Source organism: Amblyomma maculatum, chromosome 3 (assembly GCF_055883805.1).
Source record: "Amblyomma maculatum isolate TAMU_Amacu chromosome 3, ASM5588380v1, whole genome shotgun sequence".
Lineage (NCBI taxonomy): Eukaryota > Metazoa > Arthropoda > Arachnida > Ixodida > Ixodidae > Amblyomma > Amblyomma maculatum.
The window spans coordinates 218,582,386-218,607,379 of record NC_139346.1 but is presented as its reverse complement, the minus strand read 5'-3'; the positions used below and the strand labels follow the sequence as shown (position 1 = coordinate 218,607,379).

At 50.2% G+C, this 24,994-nt stretch overlaps 1 protein-coding gene across 1 annotated transcript in view; it reads left to right on the top strand.

The window, feature by feature from the left end:
• Positions 1 to 24,994, top strand: part of LOC146197729 (BICD family-like cargo adapter 2) — a 112,357-nt gene that overhangs the window by 63,288 nt on the left and 24,075 nt on the right. Inside the window, exon 2 of the mRNA XM_084597231.1 lies at positions 15,544 to 15,601. Within this exon, the coding sequence (XP_084453357.1) occupies positions 15,544 to 15,601 (58 nt within the window). The remainder of the gene's footprint in view (positions 1 to 15,543; positions 15,602 to 24,994) is intronic.

The window sequence follows — 24,994 nt, the reverse complement described above, 5'->3', positions numbered from 1 at the left end:
TTTCTTTTTTTTTTTCCCAGCGCATCTCTCGGGTTTTCCGAACTGTTCTCTCCCACTATTCCTCGACTCAACTAAACTGCGTTTACATACTTCCTGCACCGGGGTCACGGAGCAAGAAGCCTTTAGGAGTGGAAACTCCGCTGTTTGCGGCGGCCAGAAAAGGTCACAAGCTCGTGGAGCCACTATCATGCTGGCGGCCTGGAAAGAAATTACCGCCGTTTCGGTTGCCAAGGCAACCGGTCGCGTCACACACTTGAACGCGCGCCAAGGAACGCCACGCGACAGGAGCGATGCCTGATTTATTTCTAGGAAGGGAAAGGCGTGGTAACTGTCTCACTTGATTTCTGTGGGCACCGCAACCGCGCCGTAAGGGAAGGGAGGAAGATGGGAGTGAAAGTGGAAAGGGAAAAGAGGAGCCGTAGTGGAGGGCTACGGAGTAATTTGGACCACCTGGGGATCTTTAACGTGCGCTGACGTCGCACAGCACACGACGCCTCTTCGTTTCGCCTCCATCGAAACGCAGCCGCCGAGGTCGGGTTCGAACCCGGGTACTCCGGCACAGTAGTCGGGCGTCTTACCACTGCACCACCCCGGCGGGGCACAGGAGCGATGTAGTGTGCGTTTGGACGATACTACAGGAGCGATGTAGTATCGTCCAAACGCACACTTGTCGGAGAAAGTGTGACAGATACTGCGCCTTCCCTTTCCTCTAAACCAATTACGACGGGAGTTTCACCTCCTGAATGGTTTCTTGCTCCGTGACGGGGGTCGAGCAAGGCTCGAACGAGTCACCCTAACCCTTTCGGCGGAGTTGACTGGACTCGACCCCTCGACCGCACCCGATGGCGTCTACATGAACTCAGTAACCTGTTTTCGACCCGATAACTCAACTCAACCAAACCCTGTCGGGCCCATGTAAATGGCGCTGTGGTGTCGTGATAGCGTTGCTTAGTACAAGCGGGAAGTTAAACAGTCAGCTAACTAATGTGCAGATGACTCCGAAAGCACTTTGCAGTGAATGTGGGAGGACAGATATGAGGACCCGGTGTGCCGGCAACCAGGATCATGTCCGCCCCGAAATTAGCGCCCAATGGCCACCAAAAGCTTGCCGAAATCATGTGCTCTAAACATGGCCAACCAGCTACCAGGCATCAATGCTGGCGCATGGACTCTATTCACTATCAGGTTTAGTAAGTGGCAACCCTGTATTGCGGAAACGAGGTTCGAAACTAAAAAGCGTCTACCAGCGTCCTCCCTGCTGTATTTGTCGGATACTTGAGACGCCGTTTGGAATGCCGTCCAACCAGAGCTCGGATTTCACCGACGCCGTGTCATGATTCGCTGTAGGCTCTCTCTCCCTCTCTCATGTTGCGTTATGCGTTCCATGGTTGCCAGGAAGGCTGCAATGATGTCACGTGAACAATCTCTATAGACCCTATTCACTATCAGGTTTAGCAGGCGAAAGTTGTGGCAACCCTGTATTGTGGAGACGCCATAACGTTGGGCGGTTCGAAACTAAAAGCAGACGCGTCAGCGCCGGTCGACGGGCGTCCTCCCTGCAGCGCGCCGTTCATTTGTCGGACTCTTGAGACGCCGTTTGCAACGCCGTCCAACCAGAGTTCAGACTTCGTCGCCGCCGTGTCACGATTCGTTCTTGGCCCTCCCTCTCTCTTTCTTTCCTCCTCTCCGACGTTGTGCCTGCCATGGTTGCCAGTGAAGCTACAATGACGTCACGTGAATAAGCTCTCTACGCAGGACCTCTCACTTTGGCTTGCGTGATTTGTCCAAAATAATTTCTCCCCGTCCTTAAAATTGTTTGCTGCCAACTGTATGCATACGTCGAGATGTTTCTGCAAATGACTCGTCTATTTTTTCTCTCTGGTCTTCATCCGCGTTCAGTACTGCATTCAGTTTGTGTCTCATAAGAGGAGAATGACGAGAGCCTACCCTTCCTCTCCTATCATTATCCTCCCATTGTTTGCCTTTTATCGGCGTTCGTTGCAGTGCTACATATAATTATAATTGGTTTACAGGAAAGGAAAGGCGCAGTGTTGTTTTGTGGCTGTAGGAAGAAGGAAAAGAAAATTCACAGTGGCTTAGCTGCAGTTAAGCCTAGGAGATTGCGAAAGCAACTTCTTTGGTGGCTTGAGAAGAAGCTCGCATTCGCCGAGCCGCATCTTAAGCACGACGACTGGCTCGACGCTCTTCACATTGTTCCTCTGTCTCCGTAGCTCGCTGTCGCTTCCTGGCTTCACACTGGCGAGCTGCCTTCTCCCTCTGCTTCTCAGACAGCATGACGAACTGTCTTACAACGTGGAAATTATATGGATACCAGCACATGAATCCATCGCAGGGAATGAGGCTGCTCACGAGTTTGCCCGAGCTCTCTATCACCGGGCGGCTGCCGAGCAGCCCTCTTGCATGGATGTAAAAGATAGCCTAATCTCGTATAAAGAGGTTACAGAGCACTATAAACTAAGCAGAAGGGTCTATCCGCCGCCAGACCGTTCCCTCGAAAACGGGGAGGCAATTGCATGGAGGAGGCTACAAGGGGGCAATCATATTAGTCCCTTTTGGGTATATGCAACAATTTCAAAAGATGAAAAGGATCTACATTGCATAACATGTGGGAGATGGGGCACTCTAGATCATATTATTTGGGAATGTAACAGCAGCCCAGGAGCTAAAGAAAATATAGATAGTGTTACATTTGGGTCGCGTGGCTCTGGTATCGCACCGCTGCCACCAGTTGTTACGTTTGGTGTCGCGTGCTCAACCCACCGCTGACGCCAGTTAGGTTTGGGGTCGCGAGTGCCGGGGTTGCGTACCGCTGCGGCGCGCGGCCCCTCGGTAGCGTTGGCCTGGCGGCTCCGTGGACGGCGGACGGCATCAAAGGTGCCAGCAAAGACGAGGCGTCTTTTAACGAAACAACCTTTACTGCAACATCATGAAGAAACGGGCAGTGAAGCTGACCCGGAGAGATTACAGACACTCTCACACAGCTGGTGTCTAGCGTCGTAACAACGGCGCGTCAAAGTAGTCTCTCTCCCAGCGGAGTCGGCCGCTGCTTTTTATAGTTTTTCCAGTTGACGGGGAAAGGGTAAACCCTCACAGGAAAGGGAGAGCCAAACATGTTGGTTCACGACGAATGACTCAATCGCAGGTGTTCCGACCTCATCTCCTCCACCTCCTGCAGACAGGAGAGGGCGACGCACTTTCCCTTGATCTCCAGGCTTGGCCAGCTTTTGCACACACACGCACGCACACACATTTGGCGCGTGGCAGGAACACGCTGAGACTTGTCGGCGGGAGGAAGCGTTGCGCGGCCGATGAACGGCGTCGAAATGGCCGATCCGCTCGCGGTTCTGCCTGTTGCTGTGCGGTGGTCGCGTCAGCTGTCCCACTTCTCGGGGGAGAAACGTAACAGACTGCCCCGCCGGGGGAGGGAGATCCCGAAGGGCAGGGGACTGCATCCGCTGTCCGGAGGGATCGGGATGTTGCTGCTAGCCGGGGTCGTCCGACTCTGTTTCTCTTGAGCCAGTCAGCCTGAAGAAGTCCTTGGCAAGTCCGGGTTTCCAAGGCACTCTGCAACTTGTCTTCAGGAGAGATTTCTGACAACCTACAGCATCACAACCACGCTAAAAACTCAACTGGTCAGCCAGCAAGCACGGCACAAACTTCACTAAGTTTTGCCAGACTATTTCCCTCTTATGCTCCCATCTACATTAAAGGGCAGCTTAGCAGCACTTGGAACGCGTCCACAAATTTGAAAATCGCGTTTTCAAAACAGTATTCCCAAACAAAAATAATGCAATGCAATAATGTTCAAAATCCTATGTCAGGAAGAAAAACACCAAGAAGTGAAAACTGGGGCTTCTTCTCACGTTATTGGCTCCGACTTAAGCCATCGGCGTTACCGTTGAGATCACCCTTTTCACTAAAACTTCGGCTGTCCGTTTCACGAAACAACCGTACCTTCCTGTTTCTGTGCAAAGAAACGCATGAGCATAAGTCACTAGCTTTGCTAAACAACCTATCCCTCTCCTTACGTGTGGCGCACCAGTCACGCGATTTCTGGGCACGGGCGAATTTGTGCCTTTGGGATAGTTTCTTTCTTTTTCGGGATAGCTTCAACTTTCTCGCTTCTTTCTCGCGCCTGCCTTTCCGTTTTTTTCTACGGCAGCACTGAAACACATGCTTTGTGCTTTCTTTTCGCAATCTTTGGAGTTTGCTCTCCTTACGATGGCAGCATTCTTTCTCGCGCCTGCCCTTTCGCGCTTTTCGTCGGCAGCGCTGGAATACTAGCCTTCTGCTTTCTTTTTGCAATCGTTTGCGTTTGCTCTCCTTACGATGGCAGCATTCTTTCTCGCATCTGCCTTTCCGCGTTTTTCGGTGGCAGCACTTGAACACTCTAGTCCCACTTTCTTTCGGCGCGAGCTCTGGCAAGCTAGCGGTTACCGGAGCTAGTAGGACACCGGTGTCGTCTGAGTGGTCAAAATGCGGCGCCGCGTCTGCATCGCGGCCAGCAGCGCATGACTCACCTCCAGACAAGTCCGCACAACAACTGCTCACGCCAGCCCTCAAGCTGGGCATTTCCTGTGGCGGCGCCGCGGCTGCATCGCATGACTCACTTTCAGTCAAATCCGAACAACAACCGCTCATGCCAGCCCTCAAGCTAGGCATTTCCTCTGGCGGCTCGCCACTCACGTTACACGGGTCCTCCGATGAGCCGCATTGCTCAGCGCTAACCGACGCACGATCAAGCTCATTCGACAGCTGGGGCGCTTCGGATAGCGTGAGGGTCATGTGTGCTACGTCCGCGTTCGCACTGGGGTTGCTTTCGCGAATACAACCTAGCGTGGTTTCGGAGCACGAACTATTCTGACTCTGCTCTGGTCGTTCGCTGTCGCCTTCGCAAGTCTCGCTCTCTACAGCGGACACGCACTCCTCGTCGGTCTGCCCTGGCTGATCACAACTCGCGGGCTGCGCAGTTTCCTTGATCGGCACTTCGTTTTTCTGCGTGCCCTGCTCTACGACACAGCTGATTTCGGAAACCGCAATTTTGTCATTTTCTAGCTGGTTTGCTTCTCCGCCACGCTCTACATAAGCTTCTGCATTGAGAGGCGGTTCAGTTATTACCAGTTCCCCACACTCATATGATGGAACTGTATCTCCTGCAGCTACTTGGATCGGCGTGCAGTTCACCTCGCTTAACGGCGTCACTTCGGACTTCTCGCCGATTAAGCATGTGCTAACCGTCTCAGCTGGTGGCTCGACCAAGGTAACAGGATACTCTTCTGTTCGAGGCTCGGTCGGCTCGCCACTGCGGTCACATTGCTCGGCCGCTTCCCCAAGCTGTTTCTCACACTCCGGTGCAAGTTCGATTTGCTCCGGAACTTCCGCACTGTCTAGCCATTCGCTTACAGCGGCTTTCAACTGATAGGCCAAATCAAAGTAAGCCGTGTTACAATGTTTCTCGCTCTCATATCTTTTCCGAAGATCCTGAGGCGTTATCTGATATCGTATCAGCAATGACTCTTTTAGTGCATCGTAATTTTTCAAGCGGTCGCCAACCAATCGCTTGATTTCTTCCGACGCTTCAGCGGAGAGAAGAGCTACCAACTTCTGCGCCCAACTATCTCGCTCGAAACGTTTACTTCTGCAGACATTCTCAAAGTCTGCCAAATACTCGGCCACATCCTCGGCAATGAGGAACGGTGGCGGACCATCTCGCGGTATTGAACCGTTACACTGAATGGCATTGCAAGCTTTAATCCTTTCCACGCTCATTCTATGTGCTGATATCTCCAGCTGCATCAGTTTCCTTACGCGAGCGCGTCCTCTTTCTCGAAACGTTTCCTACGTTCACGCATCTCTTTCTCGTGACGTTCACGTTCCTCTTTCTCGTGACGTTTTCTACGTTCACGTTCCTCTTGACGTTCGTCAATGATCTCAAGGCATTCCGAAAGCTCGTCATCTTCAGCTTCCAACTCAAGAATAGCCTTTAACACTTCTAGTTTTCTGAGTTTGTCTGACAAATTCAGACCCAACTCCTCCGCAAGCTCCAGCAATTTCGGTTTGCGCAACGACTTCAAATCCAAACCCATGGCTGTTCCGAATGCTGCCTTCTCTACTGCCCACTATTGCCTTGCTGCACTTAACCCAGCAACAACGACAACACAATTACCAGCTCTGTTCTCTACTTAACAAAAGCCTGGCAAAACTCAGTAGAAGAAAGTCCCGCACTCACCAAACCTCGCAGCCAAGAATCCAACGCAGTCGTTCCGCTGCAGGCAACCAGTCATCACACAGGGCTCGTTGCACTGCTCCCGACTTTCCGCTGAGCTGCTTTGATTCACGAGTCACGCCTCGGACATCTCCGCTCTTCCCACCAGATGTTGCACTTCGGTCAGGCCTGGCTCGTTTCACCGACCACGGTCACTGCTTGGTCGTCCTCGTCTCTCCGCTTTCACCAGTTGTTGGACGACGGTATCGCCTGGCTCGTCCCTCCAACCACGGTTACGGCTTGGTCGTCGTCATCCCACCGCTGTTCACCAATTGTTACGTTTGGGGTTTGCGAGCGCCTGAGTAGCGTACCGCTGCGGCGCGCGGCCCCTCGGTAGCGTTGGCCTGGCGGCTCCGTGGACGGCGGACGGCATCAAAGGTGCCAGCAAAGACGAGGCGTCTTTTAACGAAACAACCTTTACTGCAACATCATGAAGAAACGGGCAGTGAAGCTGACCCGGAGAGATTACAGACACTCTCACACAGCTGGTGTCTAGCGTCGTAACAACGGCGCGTCAAAGTAGTCTCTCTCCCAGCGGAGTCGGCCGCTGCTTTTTATAGTTTTTCCAGTTGACGGGGAAAGGGTAAACCCTCACAGGAAAGGGAGAGCCAAACATGTTGGTTCACAACGAATGACTCAATCGCAGGTGTTCCGACCTCATCTCCTCCACCTCCTGCAGACAGGAGAGGGCGACGCACTTTCCCTTGATCTCCAGGCTTGGCCAGCTTTTGCACACACACGCACGCACACACATTTGGCGCGTGGCAGGAACACGCTGAGACTTGTCGGCGGGAGGAAGCGTTGCGCGGCCGATGAACGGCGTCGAAATGGCCGATCCGCTCGCGGTTCTGCCTGTTGCTGTGCGGTGGTCGCGTCAGCTGTCCCACTTCTCGGGGGAGAAACGTAACAATAGAGACGCCTGGGAGACCCTGCTGCGAAGCGAGGACCCCGCTCAGCAGCAGCAAGCCATCCGCCTGGCGGCTGAGGCCGTGAAGCAACAATGTATCTTCACCAGACCTTAGTTCGCGAGGCTCCTGAGTAAGGCTCCATCAGGCCTGCGTGCCGGGGAGTCCGAAACGGAGCTTCTTCTCGGTGGAAATAAAGGTTTTTCAACAACAACAACTGAAATGGCATTCTTTATACCTGATTAATTGAATAATTTATAGGAAGGGAAAGGCGCAGTAACTGTCACACTTGCTCTGTGGACACCCGAACCGCGCCGTAAGGGAAGGAAGGAAGGTGGGAATGAAAGTGGAAAGAGAGAAAGAGGAGCCGTAGTGGAGGGCTACGGAGTAATTTCGACCACCTGGGGATCTTTAACGTGCGCTGACATCGCACAGCACACGACGCCTCTTCGTTTCGCCTCCATCGAAACGCAGCCGCTGAGGTCGGGTTCGAACCCGGGTACTCCGGCACAGCAGTCGGGCGTCTTACCACTGCACCACCCCGGCGGGGCATACAGCGCAGCCTCCCTTCCTCTACTTACCGACCTCCTCTGCTTACCGAATAGAGAAGAGAGGCGAAGTGTCTCCAATGGAAGACGACACCACCACAGCGCACCTAGTGGGAGAAGCGCGAAGCTCCCGGCGTGGCTACGAGTCACGCTACGCTGAAGAGCCGACTTGGTAGGCCATCTTCGCCTCGCTTATGACATCACACCACCTGTTAGACTACAGCGCACCTAGTGGAAGAAGCGCGAAACGCCCGGCGGGGCTACGAGCCACGCTACGCTGAAGAGCCAGCCGACTTGGTAGCCCAGCTCTCGCGCTGGTATGACGTCAGTAGTCACGTGGTGTAAAGCGTAACTACTGGACCACGCTACGCTGAAGGCTCGAAACCTGGCGTAGTATTGTTTTCGCAATAAAATGTACGGGCCTGCTACTGGCTCTGTAGCTGAGCCACCTCCGTGCGTACAGAAGAGAGAAAGTAGAGAAGAAAGAATAAGAATTCACAGGGGCTTAACTGTAGTTAAGCCTAGGAGATTGCGAAATCAATCTATGGAACTGGCGTGTGGCAGAATCAAATTGACTCACTCTCCGGGCATAGTCTGTTCACCTTTCATCCTGTACATCTCCGTTGACAGCAGTAAAGCCGGCCTTCGCAAGTGACCGTTCCCGCCTCTTACGACATTCAGCTTTCTCTTGAGGCGATTCTTCCGCACGCCGTTTCTTCCTGGCCTCGTTACTTTTCACTCTGACACACGCGCCTTTTCAAGTAGCTTTTGCCGTTCCTCTTCACTTTCTTGAGCACGTTGTAACCGTCTAGTTGCATCCTTGCTCTCCGCACTAGTTAGAGAGGACCTTGATAAGCATGCATATACAGAGTACTTACCATTCAGAACAGACATTAAGTCCCACCCCGGTAAGTCTTGCTCTGCTTTGGTGGCTTGAGAAGAAGCACGCATTCGCCGAGCCGCATCTTGAGCACGACGTCTGGCTCGATGCTCTTCACGTTGTTCCTCTGTCTCCGTATCTCCGACTCCAAATCTGCGATTCTAAATTATGCCAACGGCTGCATATCCCGCACCGCTGCTCGCATATTACGCTTCTGGCAGTCCCAGCACCCCATAACCCTTATCTGGACGTCAGCACATGCTGGCCTCCCTGGCATCGAGGAGGTTAATTCCTTAGCCCGAGGGCTTACTTTCCGGGCTAGAGGAATGGAGCCCCCTCTACAGGCCGAAGAGCGCCTGCTCTCCTTCCGCGATATTCTCTCGTACTACCGGGATAAACGAAGGGAATATACACCCCCAGCCCCCTCTCTCACTATAGCGCAGGCCGTATACTGGCGAAGCTTGCAGACTCGGACTGCTCCATACCCTACACTTCTACATGCCCGATACCCAGACCAGTTTTCCTCATCATGCAGACTCTGCGGCAAACCAGGACACTTCCTACACATCCTTCCTACATGCCCCATCTTTCCTCATCCCCATCACCGAACTTAGCAGAGTCCTACTGGGAGTCTCTCATGAAGAGCGCCTCAAGTCAAGGCCAACGGAAGATCATTTCCAGTGCTGTGAGGAGGATTGCTCTTCAAGGACTTTATTTTGCCTTATGAGGGTGTCTCCCATGTAGTAAGGGAGCACCCAAGTGCCATGCAGGGGGCTTCGCCCCGCAATATTTGTTCCAAATGGCAATAAAATGTTTCTACCACCACCACCACCACCGTAGCTCGCTCTCGCTTCCTGGCTTCACACTGGCGAGCGCCTTCTCTCTCTGCTTCTCAGACAGCATGAAGTGTCTTACGAGCGCTGAAATGGTACATTTTATACAGCTCAGCATCCCCTCCTCTACTTACCGAAGAGAGAAAAGAGGCGAAGTGTCTCCAATGAAAGACGACACCACCTGTTAGATCACAGCGCACGTAGTGGGGGAAGCGCGAAACGCCCGGCGTGGCTTCGAGCCGCGCTAGGCTGAAGGGTCGACTTGGTAGCCCATCTTCACCTCGCTTATGACGTCACACCACCACAGCGCACCTAGTGGGAGAAGCGCGAAATGCCCGGCGTGGCTACGAGCCACGCTACGCTGAAGGGCCGACTTGGTAGCCCTTCTTCTCTCTTATGACGTCACACCACCACAGTGCACCTAGTGGGAGAAGCGCGAAACGCCCGGCGTAGCTACGAGCCACGCTACGCTGAAGAGCCGACTTGGTAGCCCAGCTCTCGCGCTGTTATGACGTCAGTGGTCACGTGGTGTAAAGTGCAACTACCGGACCACGCTACGCTGAAGGCTCGAAACCTGGCGTGCTTTCGCAATAAAAGAAGGAGAGAAACACGCGCGCCGGCAGCAGCCGCCGTCCACCACCTGAGCGGTGGCGGGTGCAATGACGGCCTACAATAATTATAATTGGTTCAGAGGAATGACGGCTTACAACAAAGAGGTGGTGAAGGGTGGCTGTTCCTGGCCCTATGGGGCTGAGACTGGTCTGCCAACGCCGCTTGCGACGGGGTCTAGCTTGCCACCGAATTTTTATGACGGCCTGCAACAGATGAAAATTCGGTGGCAGGCTAGCCCCCAACGCAAGCGGCGTTGACTGACCAGACCCAAAACCCTAGGGCCAGGAACAGCCACCCTTCACCACCTCTCTGTCACACTTTCTCCGACAAGTGTGCGTTTGGACGGTACACCATCGCTCCTGGCGCGTGGCGTTCCTTGGCGCGCGTTCCAGTGCGGGATTGCAGATGGTAGGAACGCTAGACAAATGCGTGTGTGAGAAGACTTTATTTACACCGACATGGACCTCGGGGCAGGGACTCAGCCAGGGGGGGGTCTCCTTGCCGGCTCTCCTGCGCCGTGGCCGCAGAGAAGGTCTTGGAGTAAGCCTCCTCCGCCAGGCGTAGGACGATCTTTTGTTCATCCACATTTGGGCTGCGGATGTAGGACTCCCAGGTAATTTGATCAAGGGGATCAGTTTCTTTAGCTCAAAATGTAGTTGTCGCTTCGATTTTGGCGGCTGGTGTCGTCACTTCTCTGTCGACCAATCGGGTGCGCCACTCGCGCAGACAGCTTTTGTCAACAACAGTTATGAGCCATTAAAGGCTTTCACCTTAAAACGGGCAATGCTCGCCGAAACTAGGAAGGAAGAAGGGATGGCCGGACGGTTGGACCAATCGACATAGTTAAAAAATGCCAGCGGCGTACGCGCTTTCTTTTTGCTTATTTTTGCTTTGCCAGAAACAATTTGCGATGAGTCATGATCAGCCGAGTTCACTGCACGCATTATAGTGAACTAGAAATATTCTAGTTCGCTATAGCCCGCATGCATGCTTGATGTGTCGAGGCACGCCGCAGCTGTCTCGCAGCTATCTCATTGCTTGCTAAGTTAACAGCAGCCCTCGATCGAGTTCTCGCAGAGGGGGCAGCAGCAGCGGAGTAGTCCTGTGCCAAGGACGCTTGAATATAAAGCGAGACAAGGCACGGCCGATCGCAGCCCGCGCTGCGCACACGTAGAGTAGTCGCTCGCTGTGGATGGTCTCTTGTCTTGCGTCTCTGATATATAGAATGCGGCCACACAATGGACCCTGTACGGAAACCGCGCGTGGCTGGAAGGTATACGTCACAGAGTGAATTAACTCTGGGTACCTCTGCGCGATGATGCGAGGTAATAAGCTGCGGGGTGCGTACTCGGAGCCCCCTCCAGGCCCCGTTCATAACTATGGAGCCGCAGGCGGTCCCACGTACCATCGGATCGCGTCCTCGCATTGGCGTCCTTTCTGTGTCGAGCACAGTTACGTGTCCGCGTGCTGCGTCATTCTCACGGCCGGCCGCGTTCACTCGTGCGTGCTGTGTATTGTGCAGCGTCGCGTAGCAGCCACTGCATAGCGTATGACGACGCTGCCTTTGGCACGAGGTGTTCTTCCCCGCGCCTTTGCTTGCGTTGTATGAGATGCGCTTTGGCCACCGGCTTTGCTGTGCATTCTCCGGGCGCTTGTGTCCAACAAACGACCACACACGACATGGCTCGTCCCAACAGCTGACGTTGCTGCTGACACCGATGCTCCAGAGTGAAGACCGCATCGCTTAATCGCTCATTCTTGCGCAGTGCTCCGTGTGTTGCCTTCCGGGCTGCTGTGTAAGTGCCACATATGCGTATAGTGAACACTGCCGTACATAAGGCAGCGCTAAATGCTGTGCTTATAGCGCGTAGCACATTCTTCTATATGAACAAAAGCAGCCTGCAGTACCGAGGCAGTCATGAACAGTCGGCCATTTAGTGTTTGGTGGTGAGGATGTGGTACTCGAAGAATACCGTGAAGGGGACCCGGCACGATGCACAGTTGGTGCTCCGTCATTTCTGCGCTTCGTACGCGTTCAGTTTATATGGCTTCCGTGAGGGATGTTATTACGCCCGCCGGGACCACTTAGCAGTAATGGGACATAATCCGCTTTTTGACACGCAGAAAAAATTAGTATACTTATCTGTAGCGCAATGTGTAAGTAAGCTCTGTGAAGGAACACACACACTGTAAAAAAAATTTTATTGAGAAATACGGAAATTTTCTGGCAGCTGCCCTGCCAGAAATTTTCTTTTCTGCTATGTTTTCTGTTTTTTTAATTTTTCAGTGATTTTAGTTTTTTTTTCTGTTTACAACTGATAGAAAATTTCTGTAAATAGACGAAAATTTTCTGTTATACCGCGTTTTTGTTTTTTATTTGTGTTTATTTTCTGTCGCAGTGAAAATAATCTTTTTTTTTTACTTATCTTTCATTTCACGTTTTCTGTCTGTAACAACAACAAAATTGCATTAAGCGGCAATTTCTGCAATGAACACTATTTTAAGGCGAAAGCCTTGCCAACTACATCTCACGAATACCTCTCGGTGCTGGCAATACTCTATTCGCAACAGCCGTTGTCTAGGCTCCGAAAAGAGCCAAGTGGAACAAGGCGTAACAGATAACACTGTAGCAGGGAGCTAACCAAAAACGGACCTCAATGTGGCGCCACTAGTTATCTTCTTTCGAATCGAAATTGTTACGCAGCCGATCATCGGATAGCGTCTTCAGGGTTGTCATACCATTTCGCTTTCTATTCAGAATTTGCCTACTATTTAAGTAAAAATCAGTTTGTGGTAGAAAATAAAACAGATGGCAAAAATATATCTCATTGTTTGCCTTCCAATCAAGGTTTCGGCTGGAAAACAGAAAATTACTCTTTTTTTCGTGAACGTATTTCGGTCATTGAAGTAAACAGATATTCTCTGTACTGGTACAGAAATTTTCTTTAAAAATACCTGTAATTTAACGCACATTTTTTACACTACATGTGCGTCGCGGCGTATCAGTTAGGTAATATATCAGCCAGATGAGAGAATTCAGGCTGTGGGCGATGGAAACCCTTGAATGTCATCGGGAATTGTTTTGTGCAAAGTTGTAAAGCGTAGACCAAGGAAATGCGTAAACGTTGATGGCGTACTTACGAACCTTCTACACCCATATGAGCTGCTCACATGTATCAGAACAATTTCTGTCGCTCCTGATCGGCCCGCCGCGGTGGCGAACTGGTTAAGATTCCCGACTACTATTCAGGAGTACCTGGGTTCGAACCCGACCGCCGGCGGCTGCGTTTCGATAGGGGCGAAACGGAAAGGCGTCCGTGAGCTGTGCGATGTCAGTGCCCGTTAAAGATTGCCAGGTGATTGAAAATCCACCGTGCCCGCGCGGCGGTGGAGAGCTTCGGGCTCTCTGTGCCGACGTGGGAGCTGCCCTCTACACCTGGCGCCTAGCCGAGTGTCCTCCAGAACCCCTACTTTGGGAAATAAAGTTTTACCAAACCAAACCAAAAAATCCACCGTAGCCCTTCACTACGGCACCTCTTTTTCTTTTTCCGCTTTCAATCCCACCTTCCCTCCTTCCCTTAGGCGCGGTTCAGGTGTCCACAGAACAAATTTGACAGATTGTGAGCCTTTCCTTTCATCTGAACCAATTATTTGTTATTTATTCTGTTATGTGAATAAGGTGTTTTTATTTCCGATAAAAATTTGTAGCTCTATAATTGCCTGTTCTTTCTCCACATCACTTCATATCGGCCCAAATTCAAAACCGATTTTCCTTATGTGTACTTCCGTGCTATCGTAAGCAAAACGCTTTACAATTATACATTTCTTTATGACAGTGGGCGAGTATTCTTGTCAAGGGAGTTATCTAGCGCAGCGAAAACGCGAGGCAATACAAAGCGAATCCGCCGTCCAGCTAGTCTGCAAAGTAAAACGTCATGGGCTGTGCAGGTTAGTTGGATGGCGGTCTCGCTTTGCGTTGCCTCGCGTTTTCGCTGCACTAGAATCATTCGTTCCGCTGCCACAAAGGAATTCCAACAAAACTATCAAGCTGCAAAGTGATTTGCCTGCTATAGTTAGGAAAATCGCTTTCGAAAATATTCTTAATTTTTAAGGGGCTGTTCCCCTTTAGGTTGCATTATGGGATGTTTTTAATTCTTAACCAGCCGTGAATAGAACCACGAGGTGACGGCATGACAACGCTATCACTGTTCAATTAGCTTCACCGCAATCATTTCCTGCTTTCAGTGAGTGTATGTTACCTTTAGGTACGTTCAGAACCCCAGGTGGTCGAAATTTTCCTCCACTGCGGCGTCTCTCATAGCCTGAGTCGCGTTGGGACGTTAAACCCCACAAACTAACCAACACCTCTCGGGAACAATCGCCGTTTAACCCGCTCAGAGGCAACCAGTGAGGAGAAAGAAGTTGCGGGACCCTACCGTTGGAGGAGACGGAATTGCGCGTCGTTGCTAGTCGTTACCGGCATCGAACTCCCCATTAAGGCTAACCGGAACTGCTACACTCAAAAAAGTTAATTTGTGGATTTTTGTTAATTACATTGATTGGATGTTTGCCGCATATGATGTCCGCCGTGGCAGAGAGTTTGCTCCAACAATTTTTTTTTTTTTTTTATTGCGTAAGCAATACTATGCCAGGTTTCAGCTTGTCACTTAAACCCGGCCGGTAGCCACATTTGGCCATTAGAGCGACCGCGACCCTCTTCAAGCTGTCGGGTAAACCCGGTTGGTAGCCACGCCGCGCCGCGCCGCAGAAGAAGAACAGAAAGAGAACTGCAACCTACCGGGTTTAACTAGAGCTAAACCCCAGCTAATTTTCCTATCTTGAACCCAATAATTTGAGGAATTTTTGAAAGCGTTTGCTGAAACACCCCGTATCATTATAGTAGAGCATTTAAGGTAACGGCTCGTTTTGGCAAAAAATGTTACCGCATGAACAACTGAGGGCCGTGCAGTTGTGTCGAACGGCGTATGACTCACAGGGCTGACGAACCAGTCGGCTTTTGCTCTCTTTATTTTTTCGTCCCTTGATGCTCGTATTGATGCGCACATAAAGAGGTTTTGTCGACAGGGGGTGAAGTACGAACCTCTCGAAAAAGAAAAATAATAATCGTGTCATTATTTTTTCTTTCTAGCGTGCGTCTTCTAATAATCTGTTAGTACTTCAAGTACTGCTGCTGTTGGTTAAAATGTCAGTTATTAATTTATGTTGTGGGTCCCATGTGCTGTGTAGTTTGCTGTAGCTATTCGTGTTGTGCTACTGTACAATGTGCTATCGTGATTAAAAATAAGAGGATTTCCACAGTGCATGGGGGCCCACCCGATGATGCAGTGCGCCCCGGGTCAGAACTTAAGGAAAGGAAGTGTGCTCTTAAGTTTACTCACTGTGGTGCTTATTATGTTCAGTGAGCCCGCTGGGCACGTCGGTGTCATTAAAATTTGTTATTTTCTTTGTCTGTTTGCAGGTAAGCTCTTTTGCCGTGGACTGCCTAAGACACGTGGAACATGGGCACTCTGGCAGAGGTATTTGCTATTACTGTTATTGCCTACTAAAACGCATCTTCGCTTAATGCAAAAAGGCTCCGTTATGCATAGACTTTGAGGAGTTTGACTCTACGCACAAAGCACGCTCTTGTTGGATGGATGTCCGTTCTGCACCAAAGCCTACATTATGTCTCATCGAACGGAGTCTTGTATATCTGTAATATAAACGCGAAGCCGAAACGTGTTATCCAAAAGTTTCCAGACCACTGCGTTTGTGCGGAGCAGTTGCCGTGTGCTGTTCAACTCTTCAGAGACGCTGGCATAATGATTTAGAGAAGTAACAATGTATGGTAAACAAATAGACGAGATGAAGAGATATTATAGACTTCCTTTTGCAGTAATCTAGATTAGCGAATCCCGATTTGTACGAAGGGACGTCGCTTTTATATTTGTCAAGGAGCGTGTTGACAGCTACCCTACCCTCGCCGGTATAGAGGAAGTCAGCCCTTGGCCCTGCATTAGAGCGTGGTCGAGAAGAGCATGTACACGGCGGGCCGCGCAGCTGTATCTGACTAGCGCGTGCCTGTGCCGTCGCCCCTTAATCGATGCTGCGACAACAGGTGACATTTGCGGGTCTCGGCTGTTGTCCGGGGCAACAGGACGCTTTTGCGAGCGAACGATCGGCCCAGCGTGCGCACGCGACCCGCGGCAGACGTCAGAACGGTACTGGCGCGCAGTTACGCCATCCGTGGTTTTAGCGGAACGGAGGAGTGCGCTCGTGCGCGCATTCATACGTGTACGCTACCCGCTCGACACACGATGGATCAGTGCCTCAACGCCTCACTGGCCGTCGGTAGTGCGGCAAGGTAGATCCTTGAGTGCGGTGTTCGGCTGCTATGTGAGCGGACGCGGGCTCGAGCTCAGTGGCGGCAGCTGGTAGAGGTGAAAAGCAGACGCCGCGTTCGCCTAGATTTCAGACATCTTAAAAAAAAATAAATAAATAAATAAAAAACGAATGCCAAGTAAACGAAATATTCCCTTTTCATTACGGCATGTTTTATGCCACAGTCTATGACACGAATAGGATCTACCGGTAAACCAACGCCTGCAGCTAATTATGTACACGTAGGCAGGACAACGAGCTGGTGTAGAATCTGACGAACGCATCTCGTGATCTGATCACAGGACAGTCACCGAGTGAATGACAGTTGGCCTCTTCAGGCGGAGATTCAGTTATTTGGGGATTTGAGATGATATGCAACCCTTTATAGTCACAGTGATTATCACGATCGGTAAGAGCACCGGACCGATGCCCCAGTCACGTGATATTTTTTTGTATTTCGCCGGCTTTTAGAGCTTGGAAAAACGACACAACTGAGACTTTCTTTATCAGCAATAAATGGAATGGGGGTTTTAGAAGGTACTCTCCAACTTTGCAAATTTATTTATTGTCTAAAGGCAATAGTTAGTAAATCAGAAAAATTATCTTAATGACTAATTCGTTAATTGCAAAAAAAAAAAAAATCCCTCTGGCCTGCCTGGCACCCTAACTTGCGCCGTCACGTGCGCCGGCTGGTTGACGCGGGCGATGGTGGTGGTACAAACTTTATTAAGTGAAGGCCCAAAAAAATAAATAAAATTATGACGCGGGCGAAGAAACCATCGCAGGCATATAAGCCCGCCGATATAACGGGCCGAAACCACTCGCCGCAGCTGATTTAGTTCACTCAAACGACGACTGAGAGCATCACAATCGTTGCGCGCGAATGCACTAGTCACGTGATTTTATTTGTATTTCTCGGGCTTTCTTTTGAGCCTGGAAAAAGAGATACACGTGACGCTTTCTTTGACGAAATTAATGGAATGGGGGTTTCTGAAGGTGCTTTCCAACTTTCCAATTCACATTTATGGTCTAAAGTTCATATTTAGTAAATTAGAAAAAAAAAAGAATTAGCTAATAAATTAGCAATTGCAAAACAGAATGCCTGTGATGCGCAAAGCGGCTGGCAGTTACATGCAACTGGTTTCCCTGGCCTACCTGAAATGTTTTATTTTTTAACCCTTGGTTCCAGTTAGCTGGGACACCCGCGATATATATAATACCCTTGTAGCTAGAAAACAGGCGGCCCCTTTTGTAAGCGACGGACCACCGTCCGAAAATGTTGTTAGAATAAGATAGGATAATCGGGAAAGTTGTGTGACATGTTTTTTGAATTTCCCTAACCCATTAGTCAAAAGCAAACTTTATATATATATATATATAAAATCGTTTTCACTGAAAGAACTGTGGTGCTTGCACTGTGTGCAAGCTGTCACGATGAACGAAACGTCACGATACTCCTGTTCCTTGGATGTTCAGTCAATGCAGAACAGCGCGACGCATTTCATAGTTCGTATGAGCAAGCGCAGCGCAATCCTGCGTTCTTTGTGTCATATAGCTGGCGCACTGGACAGCTGAACCGGAAGTTAGCTGCGCAAGTACAGACAAGTGAAATAGGGCTGCATCCGATCGACCGTCTTCCCCGAAGATCCTGTGCTTATGTAGGCGACTTTCACGCGTTCACCTCCACTTCAGTGATCCTCGTTAACCGCGGTGCCGCTCACAATCCTCCGCCATTTTCATGCATTCAGTTTGGCGCCAGTAATATAAAATTTATTCACGGCTTCTAGGTACGATACCTACACTCACTCCTAGAGTGTTTATTTGACGATCTTGGAGTTGCAGTGCTAAGCTTTGCGTTTGCCTGTAACAATATAACCGTTGGCTTCGCGATGGATCAATCACATTGAGGCCCTGAATCTGATACTCAGGCGGTAAAAATGTTTATTTTCAGCTGAAATAATGAGAAACGCCTGAGAGGGTTAAATCACAGCAAATGCATCATTTAAATGTGTGATTTATGGTATTGGATGGTCGGGAAGGGTAACACTGCGAAATCCAACAATCGGCATGTTGCGCGGTCAGCAATCGTCGAACGGGCGTATACACATGCGGACGCGCTCTTTTTTCTGCCGCTTGCATCTCTGTTTTGATCCTGACTTCCGTACCTGGTCGGCCCTTATTCAGCCTGGACGTTTTCTGCCATGCAATTCATTCCGCGCGGATCAGCTGGGTTTTGTGGCGGCGTGATACTCGCTGCCCAAATATCCCCCGCACAAAATTATTACGGGAAATGTTTGTGCTTCTATGTACGAACGAAGCCAGAGGCGCTTCGATTAGCCGCACTTACTAGATTATAGGAGCTGCCGGACAAATGCTGGAACGTCGCTGGTTCACGCGCGCCCCGCATACGTACGTCGCCAGAGCGCAAGCACCTCGGCCGACCTGATTTCCGCGTGCAGAGCCTACCAGCGGAAGGCGGGGCCAAGTCGTGAAGGATTGTTGTTGTTGCGAAAACTGAGCGCCGTAGCGCGGCTCGTTATTTCGGTTCACGCCTTAGTCGCGCACGTGTACAGTCAGCGGTGCATTGAAAGTGTTCCAGATGCCTCCCTCGTTAGCTGCTCGCGTTAGTACGGAGTCAGGCTTAGCTTCCTTCATTATGCCTGCGTGTAGTTCCTCTTCCGCGCAGGCCATTGTGGAAGGTAGCCATTCAGCGGCGTCGTGGACCAGATATCGACTTTTGTTGTCGTGCTTCTTCTCGCTCGAGAATCTGTTCGGCTGTGCTGCCTTGCACATGGGCTCGGATGTGGGGCGAGAAAGAGTGAGCCGCGATTGAAAGGATTCAGCGAAGGGATTAATTGGAAGCTTTAGCCGGAGATTATTGCGCGAGACATTCACTCCTGAGGAAAGGGCATTGCACTGTCTGACAACGTCGCGCCTTGGAAGTATCCTGTTTCTATAGGATGTTGTATTGTATCGGGACGATTTATTGCAGCAGCCTTTATTGCAAGAGAAAACACACACACACACACACACACACACACACACACACACACACACACACACACACACACACACACACACACACACACACACACACACACACACACACACACACACACACACACACACACACACACACACACACACACACACACACACACACACACACACACACACACACACACACACACACACACACACACACACACACACACACACACACACACACACACACACACACACACACACACACACACACACACACACACACACACACACACACACACACACACACACACGCACGCACGCACGCACAAATCTATATATATATATATATACATACAAAGCGCCTAAGCGCTAGATATAGCGTCAGACTGGACGATCGAGACAATAAAGTAGTTTTCCGAGGGTACTGTTTCTAAATCAGAGTGGTAAAATTGTGCTTTGGAATAAGGTTCAAAACTCACTCTGGTTGCGAGAAAAAAAAAATGCGTCTCCCGCGCATACATTGTGTACATTGCGACAGCGAACCCCTCTCGCACACAGGCGCATAATGTGGCTGGTTGCATGCAAACTTATTTCGAAGTGTGAAGAAAAGGAGGTGAGATTTTTGGCTCATTCTTGCATCTCGAACGGGCAATCCCTGGCGTTTATTTGCTGTGTCGGCGAATTAAGCATGCGCGTTGCCCTGTTATCGACCGCCTTTAGGAAACGGCGAAATGTGGATAATTCTCTAGTTTTGGTCGCGGCTATAGAGTCATCTCTTTTAAAAAGCTGGCTATGACGAGGGTGATGCGTGCAATCTTTAAATTATAGCAGCGCATGCAGAACATATATAAAGAAGCTTTACTATGCAACCACAAAAAGAAAAGAGGCAAGAAAACGCCCGCCATCTGTGATGCCTCGTAATCGCCCTTCAGACACCAAGAAAGCGTCCCATATTATTATTATTAGCATAAGTGCGCGTCCTCGTTTCAACACATCGTGACGTTTACTTCCGCCTAAGTGCACAGTGCATTGTTGTTTTGAGGCCTGCCGGTGGGAGGGGTCTTTATTTGGAGCTTCCAGAGCGGCGGCGATATATTGAATGCATTGAAGTTCTCCCTGCCTCATTTGCGTCTCAGGCGAAGTAAAAAATAGAATATAAAAACACGTTCATAACAGTGCATGTCATTCTGCCTTACGTATGCGGCGGCGGGCCGTGCGCAAGGCACGCATTGTCTGTGCACAGAGGACAGGTTTCTCCAGACAGCGGCGAAGGTTTTCTTGTCAGCGCGGTCCTAAACTTTTTTATGGTTTCCCGCGAAATGAAGCGGACGCCGCTTCTCGAGGCAGCCAACTGGCCTGTACCGGGTGTTACAGAATCTCACTAGCGTTTCAATGTTCACAGTTGGGATGTTTACTGCCAGTGGATCGTTCAAAGCAGTGTATTTACAAGGCAATGCCATATCAGTTTCTGAAGTGAGTAGTCCAATTTGAATAGCGTGCGCTGTTGTGCCACGTCATGTGCATTCTTTTGCTTCACCACTTGTCGCAAGGAAAGTAACAGTCATTGTCAGATGCGTAGCCGTTATATTTGAGGGAGGAATCGGTGCAAGATGTCACCAGCAGTCTCCAACCTGTACGCCGAATGAACTCAGTTTTAGATTTGCACGGGAAAGTACGCGCCAGATTTCCTTCCGTTACGATGCTTGTAAAAATTACTCTTTTCGTTTCAAAAGCTGACATGGCATTGTCTTATCCCGAGCTTCGAAGTTTCCACTGACTATAACCACCTCATTTTATTATATAAAATAATTTATTAGTGACTTTTAGTTAATTTGTTATTAGAACAATTACCGCCTCGGCTCTCATTGCAAACAGCGGAAGTTTTTGTTTATTTGGCATAATATGCTACAATAATTGTTTACTTACCGCTACTGGTGCTACCTCTACTAGTGCAACTGCTGATGCTATCGTGCTTACAGTTTACGTAAAAAGGTAGCCAACAGTCACTGACACAAAGGAAAGCATAGGTATTTGTGTGCGCGCGCGCGTGTGTGTGTGTGTGTGTGTGTGTGTGTGTGTGTGTGTGTGTGTGTGTGTGTGTGTGTGTGTGTGTGTGTGTGTGTGTGTGTGTGTGTGTGTGTGTGTGTGTGTGTGTGTGTGTGTGTGTGTGTGTGTGTGTGTGTGTGTGTGTGTGTGTGTGTGTGTGTACGTGCGCGCACACACACACACCAGCGCGGGGGGAGGAGTGGTGATGTACAATAAGCAAAAACGCAGGACGATTGAGCGCCACTATATGTTTTGATTTGCCGGCTAGCCGTTCCCATGAAATATGTACAGTCCGCAAGGAACGACGCACACAAGCACCAGAAACACGAACATTCATCCGTTATGCGGAGTGAATGGTTCAGGGGAAACATTTTGCTGCATCCAAAATGAACATCATGGTGTCACTGATGCAAGCGATTTCTCCTGTTTGGTTTATATCGACCTGTCCTCGCATGTTGCAAGGACCGCAATCTTGCTACTTGCAAGGAAATTAAATGCACCCTTCCTCCCGAGCATGTACCAACAAAATACAACCCCCCCTGCCGAAAAAAAAGATATATAGGGAGATGTGCTCAAGGTTCGCATTAAGAGTAGATGCGATAGCACCTTTAACACCACGTTTTCATTCCGCGAATACTTTATTTTTTTCTTAAGTAGGCCTTTAGGGAATGGGAGGCGCAGTGTCCGTCACACTTCACCATGCCCACGACACCTAAGTCGGTAAGTTGTAAATTGATCTTTGGGAAATGCTATTCGCTGTATGGGGGGTCGCACTTTCCCCGTGGCTGGATACCTGAACCGCGCGTGAGGGAGGTTGTAATGAAAGTGGGAAGAGTGAAGGGCCGCCGTTTCGATGCAGGCGCAACGGAGAGGCGTCCGTGCTGCGCGATGTGAGTGCACATTAAGATTCCCAGCTGGTCGAAATTACTCCCTTCATTTCGGCACCTCTCTTTCAACTTTCACTCCCACCTTCCTCTCACCCTTACGGCACAGTTGTCGTACCGCTATTTTTACATATTTTTTGTTCCAAGTTAGTTTTTGGGGAATCGAACGCGCAGTATGTCTACTTCTGAGTGGACACCTACACCTATCTGACGTGCATTTGTCATCGGTTCGAACCGTTGCCACAAAATAGGCTCCACCGTGACTATATTAGATGGAATAGAAATGGTATGATGCACAAAGTACGGTTGCGTCACAATTTTGATGCGAAATCATATGCCTATATACACCGTTTTTCTCAATTTGTGTTACGGCGACGGATTTTCGACCGAACGAACTGTATGCGCTTCGCGTAATTGATTGACTGATTGTCTGCAAGAACTTTGTCCAACATAAATGTATACTCTTCTATCCCCCGGCACTAGGCCGGGAGCGCAGAAGGCACCGCCCCGGAGTTTTTGGGTCCCGGTGGCCAGTTGGACGAGCTTAATGTTCGAACTACGGAGCAGAGTCTCCTATGATTTTTTGGAGCTGATATTATTGCCCTCTCGGGTGAGTGGGGCGTGATAAATATTTTTAAAGAAGTGCTCAAGGGCATTCAGATAGCAGGAGGACCATGCATACGAACAGTTGTATCAAAGACCGGTCATGCGAGCTTTGCCTGTGCACCGTGTAGATATATAGCGTGTCCACGCGCTGTGTTATATACGACTTGAAAGAAAAATCAATCACTCCTATTGGGAGGTGAGAGCTTCGTGTCTAGATAGCACTCTTGTTTACGCAGATTATGCGCAAACTTTCCCACGGAGTCGCGTGCACGGATGTCTCCTATGGCTCCTCGCGGATCCGGAAGCCAGCTCCTCTTTCATCCTCTTCTCCCTGCCCATATCACTCACACTAGCGGCCCCTTCCTCACCCACCGGATATTTTCTCAGTTGAGGTCCTTCCTCACGAGTGCTGCAGTATATTATTTATACATTGTCTCCCAGGCTTCTGTCCGTGCTATTAAATTAAAAAAAAAAAGAAAAAAACTTCCACCTTATCTGTCCACGGAGCTCGCGGCCGCACTTGCTTCGCTGCTGCCTTGCCCATCTTTCTCCGATGGATCCCTGGACACTCGGGCAATGAGTTGGCTAACCCCCGCGAAACTGATAACCTGACACTATTGGGGCCCCTGGCCCAAGTCCTCGAAGGCCGTCTAAGGCTACATATTTTCGCAGCATCATTAAATAACATGCAATGTACAGGGAGTACAGGGAGTCCTTACGCATATACAAGCGAGTTCGTGCCTTTGGCGTTTCTGGGCGGGAAAGAAGCCGATTGTCTGGCGGCAGCTTTTCGAAGAGGTGCTTCTCTTTCGGCGTCGCGCGTCTGAGCCTATTCACACGTTCTTATTTCCTTTCATTTTCGCCGAGCGACTCCAGTGAGCGAGTTGGAATACATAGCCTCGCCTCCCCGCGGTTCTCATTCGCGAACTAACGACCCGAGCAGCTTCAATGGGTACAAGTGAGAATGAAGAAGAAGAAAAATAAGAGCCCAGTCCGGCCACTAGGCATGCAGAGTGCGCCACCGTTTCTTCCTGCTGGCAATTCTCGTGCATGAACGCCTGCTTGCACCACCGTTCGAAGGGCGCGCGCGGCGTTCGGCGCGGGCGATGAAGGGGACACGTATGCAGTATCAAATCGTTTCTCGTGGCCATCATGAGAGGGCAATGCGGCCTGAACCCAGTGTGTCCTACGCGCCCTCAGGGAGCAAGTATATATAGCATAATCCTCATCCGTACAGTGCAGATCAATTCACGATGACGGACGTGCACGCGAGTAACATCGATGTCGGCGGGTCAAGTTACGTTTCGGATATTCGAAGAAAAACATGTCGTTCCCGTCTACTTGCAATCTTCTCGAAGAAAGCAGATAAGCACAAAAACCGGGCGGGTGCAGATATGATGCAGATAAGATATGATATGCATATTTATAAGCTAAATTTGTTTTTAAATTTTGTATAACTGGTTAGCTGGGTGTCCTATAGATATCGCCTTACGGACACATCATACACTTATGCAGCTTTAAAAGATGATCGTTGTTTTCACGTTTGTCGATCCCTACACCTTTGACGTTAACAATCTCGACGCCTTAAGTCGTCCTTGTCTCCATTCTTGCGTAGCTACCAACACGTGTTGGCGCCTTTCTGCGGAATACCTCCCCCCCCCCCCCCCCCCCCCTTAATGATATCTGATAATGGGTTATACGAACAGCGTGCGGTCAAGGGCCGCGCAATTTTAGTGACATCTAACGAAGAGAGATGGAGATCATGGAGAAATGGAGAAAGGTCGGTGACAAAGGTTTTCGGCGCACGTCTGCGGCTGCAACGACGATCCTCGCGATCTCCGACGCTCTTTTGTGCAGGGCGTTGGGGACGAGCGCGTGGCTGGCCTCTCATCAGGAGTACGCTGCCGCACGCGACGACGTCCCCGCGCGCTATTTGTGTGTCGCCCAGGCGGCATTGTGCGCTTCGCGTGCGAGCGTCGTCTTGGCAAATATGGCAGAATATGCGCTTGGCGCACAATACGAGCC